The sequence below is a fragment of the Lolium rigidum genome, chromosome 7, assembly GCF_022539505.1.
Source record: "Lolium rigidum isolate FL_2022 chromosome 7, APGP_CSIRO_Lrig_0.1, whole genome shotgun sequence".
Lineage (NCBI taxonomy): Eukaryota > Viridiplantae > Streptophyta > Magnoliopsida > Poales > Poaceae > Lolium > Lolium rigidum.
Window position 1 is genome coordinate 250,870,409 of NC_061514.1, and position 8,841 is coordinate 250,879,249.

The 8,841-nt window shown below is 45.1% G+C and overlaps 1 protein-coding gene and 1 non-coding gene across 2 annotated transcripts; one reads left to right on the forward strand and one right to left on the reverse strand.

The window, feature by feature from the left end:
* The first annotated feature begins 801 nt into the window (after positions 1–801).
* On the forward strand, positions 802–4,896 carry LOC124670059 (pentatricopeptide repeat-containing protein At1g80270, mitochondrial-like). Its single transcript, XM_047206573.1, has 3 exons — positions 802–940; positions 1,330–1,873; positions 3,117–4,896. The coding sequence occupies exons 1-3, from the start codon at positions 912–914 to the stop codon at positions 4,365–4,367; spliced, it is 1,824 nt and encodes a 607-aa protein (XP_047062529.1). The 5' UTR covers positions 802–911; the 3' UTR covers positions 4,368–4,896.
* Positions 4,897–8,760: 3,864 nt separating this feature from the next.
* Positions 8,761–8,841, reverse strand: TRNAL-CAG. Its single transcript has one exon. It is a non-coding gene; the product is annotated as a tRNA-Leu (tRNA).

An 8,841-nucleotide genomic window follows, 5' to 3' on the forward strand; every position in this document is an offset into this window, starting at 1 on the left:
CCATGCACGATGTTGTGGACTCAACATCGAACACCTTGTCTACGTCCATGGTGGGTGGCGGCGGCGCGGGCGGCGCATCGGACGGAACGGAGGGAGGAGGGGTCGTGGCCTTGGAGGGCGGTGGAGGCGCGAGGCCGATGCGGCTGATTGCCTTTATCCTCACCTTGGCCGGCGCGGCGCCCCTCGGCCCGGCCGTCTTGGTCTTCATCCTGCCCTCCTTCTTGGCACCCGGCGGGGCTTCGGCCGGCGAAGGTGCTTCGAAGAATTGCTTCAGAATCCTCTTCCTCTTCAACGGGATGGTGGCGGAGATCATGTCCGACACGTCGTCGGCGTTCGGCGGACCTCCGACGGGGACATCAACCACCACGGCCGAAGGAGGTGTACCGCCGGCGGTAGGCGGCCCTTGCGGACGATCCATGGCAGCGGGATCCGTCCGGGAAGGGCGGGGCGGAGGAGATCGGGCGGCGGCGGCGGTTGGCTTCAGCGAAACCCTTCGCGCGCAGTGGAGGGGAGGATACCGGTTTCGCCCACTATTCCCGCTCCCACCCCGCACAAGTAGGGGGCGAAGACCCGCCCCGTAATCGAAACCAGCAAAAATCGAAGCGGGGCCATTTTTACAGGGCGTGCTAGACGGCCGGGCAGAACCGAAACCCGTATTCGACGGTTATTATACAGGTTTGGCCCTTTTAAGGGATACGTTAGACATGCTGCTCCTAGATCCGACCGTCCGGCCGGAACGTTGGATGCGACTTGAAACCCTCCCTGCTCAACCCTCCTCTCCCCAGTCCCCAGCGCCCCCATTCTCCTGTTCGCGAAACCTAGCGCACGGCCAGCCGACTATAACCGCCGGCGGTAGCCGACCTTGGCTAGGTTCCTCCGTCCTACTGCACCCGCTCGACTCGACGGCCGACATGTGGCCGTCCCTTCGTCGAGCCGCCAGGCAAGCGCCCCCCCCCCCCCCCCCCCCCCGCCCTCCTATCATGTTCGCGAAACCTAGCGCACGGGTCCCTTCGATTTATATTACTTCACACTAATACAAATGTATCTAGACACATTTTAATTGTAGATACATCCATTTTAGTGGCAAGTAATATGGATCCGAGGAAGTAAAATTTTAGTCAACAATGGGAATACACATGTAGTGTTATACTGCTTTTGAGGAATAGAACCTTACCACATATGGTTTCAGAAATAAGAAGCGCATGATGATCAGGCGTGAGCGATAAAATCATGTAAACTGCACCTCAAATTCTATGTATACATGACAAAATGTGGGGCAACTTCTTTTTACCAATCGAGCCTTGAATTTCCAACTCACTTCTTTTTCAGATCAAAGAATGCTGGCCATGTGTTTCCTATATGTTCTGGATCCATGGATAGTAAATTGACAGGTCGAGGCTTGAGCGATAGTGGTTGTCAGGTGTTATCCCAATTGCTTCCACTTGGGTATCCGGAAAGTCTGTTCCCCATCTTTCGGAGATTTTGTGCAGAATCCACAGATAGGCTCTCCAACAGCAAATTTTGTGACGAGTTGCGAGGTCACGAAGCAGCTGATCAACCAGATGACAACTTTGATTGCAACGATGAGCCCAGCCATGGTAATGTTACCATCGAGGCCAGCAAGAAACCTAATGCAACAAAACCTAGTATTTCAGGATCTTGGAGTTCTAATATGGATCACAGTGCTGATCTAAAATCACGACACAGATCCCGCAGGCCTTTTCTCTTCCAGGCCGTGTTGGATGCTCCTTCACATTCTATTGGATCCATGCTTGATAGATGGCTTGGAGATAGTAACCAGCTTGAAAGAAATGAAGTGTTGCTCGTTTTGTTTCACCTCAAGAAGCAGCGATTGTATTGGAAGGCTTTGCAGGTACCTGCTTGACAACTTTCTGATTAGTACGATTGTGGGATTGCATCTTATTATGTGTACTTATTTTAGTAAAATGAATCACATGTTTACAGTTATTCATAAATACAGCATGCATCCATTTGGCGTTTACTCTTACTTTCTTGCTTGGTTCATAGTTTCTTAATGTTCATCACAAAAATTGGCGTGCACAGTGGTTCGTGCATGCATTGTGGAACTGCATTGTATTTGTTTTTATTTTTGTTGTTGTTCACAGTTGTGTGAAGTGTTTGGTGAAGAGGTGTCACTTCATTTGCGATAAGTCATGCATTAAAAACCCCAGCCTTGTCATATTATGAAAAATGTGTCTGGACATGCCGAAGCTTTAAGTTCGCTTGTACTATGTTGACCGCTTAATGCGTTCAAATATTACTGACCTAGTTAGGGCCGAGACAGAAAACCAACAGAAGCATGAATAACTGGGCTGGAGTGGTTGAAATAGAACCTCAGTTAAGCTATTTCTGTTGCTGGTTCTTGACTAGAGCGTAACTATAGAACACTTGGTTGAATTCTAAACACTTCAAGAACACGTGGATTACTGATTGGTTCAAGCATTCAGTGTTACCAAATATATAAGGTCTTATATGTTTTTGGAACTATGTGAATTTTCCATCCATTATGTTTCTGCGGATCCACACTTCAGCGACACCGCATAGTGATAATTTTGTAATGCAAATTAATTATAGTTGTCTTTTTCACTTATGTTTTTCTGCAGAAGCTTTCTGTCGCATGGGAGATGGTTTAGTTCATCATCTCCCCCGCTCTCCTCCACATCGGAAATATTAGTTGACAGTGCTAGAGACAACTAGCATGTATAATGTATATGCCCTTAGCCAGAAATTTTGTATTTCGTAAAAAAGTTGTGAAGGAAGGATAAAATATCTAATTTTAAACCACATGTGGAGATTATTCTGTAGGGAACATACAGTTTTTCCTCTATGCCTTACTTTATGTTGTCTTAGCAGTTGGATAAATTGGTTAGGATTCTAATACTTTTAATCTATTTCAAGTCATATTTGTCTTTTGCTTAGCACATACTGTGTATTGTCTTTTCCTTGCCATTTCTTTCTTCATTCGTAACACATTCCTCTTATTGGTTCTTCCATGTTTATTAGACTAGAGTAAACACAATATTAGAAATTACAGGCTAGTTCATAATCATGGAAATGCATACACATTTTTTTAATGTGCCTCTAAACATTTGCAGTTTGTTGAGTGGATGGAAGGAAGAAATCTACTCAATTTTGAAGAACGTGACTACGCTTGTCATCTTGATTTGATTGCACGGAATAGTGGTATTGAAAATGCTCAAAAGTACATTGCAAGGGTCCCAAAGCCCTTCAGGAATGATATCCTGTACGAAACTCTACTCGTGAACTGTGTCTGTGTGAGCGATATCCAGAAAGCAGAAAACGTTTTCAGGGAAATAAGAAACCTCTCTTTACCCTTAACTGTCTCTGCTTGCAACCAGATGATATTGTTGTACAAGAGGGTTGCTCGTAATAAGGTAGCTGATATACTCATGCTGATGGAAAAGGAAAATATCAAACCCTCTCCCTTCACATACAAGCTCCTAATTGACTTGAAAGGGCGAGCAAATGACATGTCAGGCATTGAGCTGATCTTAAATGAGATGAAGGCCAGTGGTGTTGAGCCAGATTTTGCTACACGGACAATGGTTGCGGAATTCTACATATCTGGGGGCCTTACAGAGAAAGCAGAAGCAGTTATCAGGGAGATGGAAATGGAGTATATCAAGGATAAACGACATGCTATCAGATCTCTTCTTCATCTCAATGCAGCTCTCAGCAAGCCAGGTGAGGTGGCGAGGATATGGAAGTTGTGCACGGATCCTAATTTGGAGGATTTCATGGCTGCAATTGAGGCATGGGGTAAACTTGGGTGTATCAAACAGGCAGAGGAGACCTTTGAGGCAATGCTCGAAACAACAAAAAAAGTATCTTCCAGGTATTATAACGCGATGCTGAGTGTGTATGCAGAAAATAAACTTATGGCCAAGGGCAAAGAGTTTGTAGAAAGGATGTCTTCTGATGGGTGTCCAGATGGCCCTCTAACCTGGGAAGCGCTTATCAAGCTCTATGTAAATTCAGGTGAGGTAGAGAAAGCTGATTCGTTTCTGCTGAGTGTTACAGAGCAGAACCCTGACCGAAGGCCCACTTATGGCTCATACATCTATTTACTGAGGGCATATGCAGAAAAGGGTGATATTCATAATGCCGAGAAGATATTTGATGGGCTGAAGATGGTAGGGTACCCAGGAAGGAAACCACCTTATGCTGTGTTACTTGAAGCTTATGTCAATGCCAAAGTCCGACCCTACGGGTTCAGAGAGAGAATGAGAGCTGACGGAGTACATCCGGTCAAGAAAGTGATAGATCATTTGAAGTTTCTTGACAAGTTATACCTAAAGGGGGGCGTTACCGAATTGAAAGGCTGACATTTTTCTAACGGATGTCATTTAGCATTTCTTGAGAAGTTCTACAGAGAAGAGTCTACTTGGAGCTGGTAGACTGAAGAATAGAAGAATCCATTATGCTTTTGATGTTTTGCTGATTCGAATCCATGCACGTAGTTGAATGATGGTCAAAGTTTTAAGGGAGTTAGTGATCCGAATTGCAGGCTTCTCTTGAGAGGTAGCTGGTTAGCAACGTTTAGTGAAGGAAAATGAAAACATGCTCTTTTCAGGGTGCTTGCTTCCCTGAAATTTACACCGATTTTCAAATTTGGCACTCCCTCCATCCCATGAAACATGTCTGAGATTTGTCAAAATTTGGATGTATCTAGATGCTATTTTGTGTCTAGATACATCTTAATTTAGACAAATCTCCGACATGTTTTATAGAATGGAGGGAGTACGGTGCAAACTTACTGAAACACAATTGCTTTAAAACTCATGATTGCATGTCTGTAAAGAATCTGGAATAACAATGCTGATAAGAGAAAGGATATCTGCAGTTTGGGCTTCAGAATTCTGAAACTCTTATTTGTGGCCATTGATGGATGTATGGCTGGCACACTGGTCTTTCCCACATATATATTTCGGTACTTATCCAGTTTAATCAGCCTGGCTATTAAGAAATGCTACAGTTTCCCCGGCACAACTCAATTTGTACTATACCAGATTTAGCTCACTACCCGAAAACGTTTCTTTGCTAAGTTTTTTTTTCTTTGCCGAGTGTCAAATTTTGTGGTACTCAGCAAAGACCACCTTTGCCGAGTGTTTTATAAAATACACTTGGCAAAAAGCACATATACACTAAAGGCAGAAAATACACCATGCAAAGAAAAAAAATACACTTGACAAAGTGCCAGAACTTGACACTAGGCAATGATTGTCTTTGCCCAGTGTCAAATTACACGTGACCACTTGACGGCAACCTTAACAGCTGTCACTCTTTGCCGAGTGTCTGTTAACACAATCTTTTGACTAGTACTTTTAGTTGGCATCCGGCAAAGATCCTCCTTGCCTTGTGTTTTTGGATAGCACTCGATAAAGACTCTATTTGCCTAATGTCAAATCTGGACACTCGGTAAAGATATGATATTTCACAAAAATGGACGCTGCGAGGCACCTATTTGGAACCGCGTGAAATCGACATCGTAGCTGTGATAAAACAACACCTAGTAAACCTAAATATGATTTTGCAAAAAATCTAGAACAAGTGAACGCTTAGTTTAAATTGGACCGCTTCCACCGAAATCAGCGGGAGACCGTATACGAGGATCACAATGACAAGAGCCTATGATCATAGCCACGAGGAGACCTTTAATTACTGGATCCCGATGACATGTGACTAGAAAAAGGTAGTGGTTACGAGGGATGCGGAATAGTGTTTGGGAGCATATTTATAAGGGGTCTTGCCACACACACACACGTAAAAAACAATTCAATACTCCTAATCACCATGCTCCTGGGAACAATTTACCCCTATTGAGTTTTCAGTTAGTTTATCATCAATTGCACCGTCTCCACTCAGTTTTAAATCTTTGTTACTTTGTTCACAACTTATCAACAACCTCTTTTGATTTAACTTGATTTGGATTTAAGACAACTTGCAGGTGCCTTTAAGTGAAGGTAAGGAGAGACAATAAAACCATTACCGGTCAGCTCCACTGTGGATTCGATAATCTTAGTTTTGAAAACTAGCTACACGGGATCTGAGACCTTGCAGACATCAGTCCTCCTAGACCTTTCCGTGAACAAGCCGATGGCTTCTAGGCTCCGCCGGTGAGCACGACAATGACGCAAATCTTCAGGTTAGGTTATTAGGTCCGATAATCTAGATAAGAATTGAGATAAGTATCTAGATTCTCATAAAAATGAACTGTGCTATGGAATGAGATGAACCACCTATGTAGAAAAAATGCGCGATTTATCCGATATCGATTACGGTGCGCCTTGGATTGTTTTAAAGCCGCGACCGGTATTAGGTACTCGATCCCATACAAAGGGAACCTATCTAGTAGAGTTTCTTAGGAACTTCGAACATACCACCACATTTAGACTCAAAAAGTGTCTAAATCGATCCGTTTGTGGTGACCCGCAAATAGGCTCGCGGCCCGTGTTCATTTGCGGACTTGCGGGTGGCAGTGCATCCAATGGTGGCTACCACACACAAAAAATAGGCGAAGAAAAAGTTTAAACAAACTTTACATATACCGGACCCAAAAGTCCACATTTTTCTCACAAAATATAAAATAAAAACATAGAGATAATTTTGGCGCGGAGGAGGTGCTTCCGCCATGTCCTAGTCTACTTCACCGAGGTCGATGAAGGCCTACGGTGCTGGCCACACATTCGCCACCAGAGGAAGGGGAGGCGGCTGCTTTGGAGCTGGCGGTGCCACCGCGGCCTGTGCGATAGTTGGATGGCCTCGTGGAGGCCATCCCACTTCGCGAGCTCCTCCTTCTTGGAGAGATCGAAGGTGGGCTCCTCCTTCTTGGAGAGATCGAAGGCGCGCACAATGGACTCCTCCTCTGTCAGCGGTGACACATCATCCTCTATTGGCTCGTAGTCGGGGTCGTCCTCCAGCGGGTCCTCGGCCTCCTCCTCCGCTAGCTCGTGCGGGCACGCCGGCCGCCACGACAACGAGTCAAGGTACCGCGTGTCGGCACTGTGTAGTGCGAACAATCTGGTTTCCCTGGAAGTGGGGTGGGAATGTGTACCCCACCCACTCCTCTTCAGTGTCTGCTCCTTCACCGGAGGCATCTAGGGCGGTGCCTCCTGCTCCTTCTGCGCCTTGTAGTCGACGACGCATCATCATCGAGGCCCTCCAGGTGGGCCTTGATGGATTGACGCCGAGCATCGTTCTTGGCCTCAAACCATGTCGCCCACAGAGGCAGAAAATAACATATAAACAAATGCGGAAAATTATGAGAAGTCAAACAAAAACTAGAATATGGAGTCGTAGTATAATTCATTATATGTCCAAATAGAAAAATATGTTGGCCATTTCGTAATTACGGTACGAATAACTTCTCAAGCTACCAAAATTTCAGCAATGGTCTGTCGAAGTGCAACCATGATATCATCAGCATAAGAGGAAGAGGGTCTACCGGTGAAAGATGCACTGTCCTCGTGCTCACATGTGGCTCGCCCGATCTTGACCTTCTCATCCTAAAACACTTGTATAACTTTTTTTTAGATACTTCATCCTCTGGTCAACCCATTGTATCCCTATCATCAAAGGCACTATTCTAGCCGCAAATGGCTCTGCTGATTGGAAGCATCACTACAAGAATTTTGAGACAAAAACTGCAAGAAAATCGAGCTATTTTACCGTAGGCTACGAGGATGACATCATCTGGCCGAGGTGGAACAGAGCCACGCTCGTTGGGAAGGACCTAGCTGCCGCGGGAGGACGATCACGACCTGGCTACGGGAGGACGAGCTCGACTGGAGGATGAAAGCGTCGCAGCGGGGTGAGCTGGAGGGGCTAGCGTCGATGGAGGCCGAGTGAGCGGAGGCGGCGGAACTCTAGGTCGCCATGTCCATCGCGCACGTGGGTGCATGGGCATAGATGAGTGCGTGAGGGTACATGTTCCTGTTTTTTTTTGCATTTCACTTGAGTCAAAATCCCAAACTTATTGAGAATCCCGGGAGTGGCAATTCTACCGTAAAAACGAGGGGCATCCGGTTTACCTTTTCGATAGAAGCTCGGGACTTCGAGGTGGGAAGAAACGGGAAGAAATTTTCTCTTCTTTAGGCTTCAGCTCCCGGAAATTCAATTCGGCTCCCGGGTGCGTATGCTCCCTCTACCAAAAAAATATATTTCGAAATGTCAAAAAAATTGGACAAAAAATTCTACATGTACATCTTCATAATATACGTGCGTTCGTCAAGTTTCACGAAAAACCAATATTTTGTGGGGTCTATATAAAAAAGAGAAAGTTTATCTTGTGAAAAGCATTATTTTTAGCACTGAATTTTGTCTTTTTTACACACGTCAAATGATAAGTCGATTTTTTATGAAACGACTTTGTGAGCACGTAACACGTGAAGATGTACGTGTGAACTTTTAATTTCAATTTTTAAAAAATTTAAAATATATGTAAGATGCATTTCAAAATATAGGGAGCATATACACCCATGTTCCAAAACACCGCTCACTGCCTACTTTGAAACTACTCTATAAGATGAAAAGAAGTGGCTCTAGCTGTCCTCCGACGGTGGAGGCGTGGAGTAGCAATTAGCAATTAGAGCAGTTTCTGCTCCGCACTCGCACGCGACAGGCCTTGCCAAACTTTTTGTGACCGTGTGTAGGAAGACTGACCTCCGAAAGCAACCTTCGCCTCAATTGCAAAATGGGAAAAAAAAAAAGCAAAAATTATGTCAAGAGTGGGATTTGAACCCACGCCCTTTCGGACCAGTACCTGAAACTGGCGCCTTAGACCAACTCGGCCATCTTGAC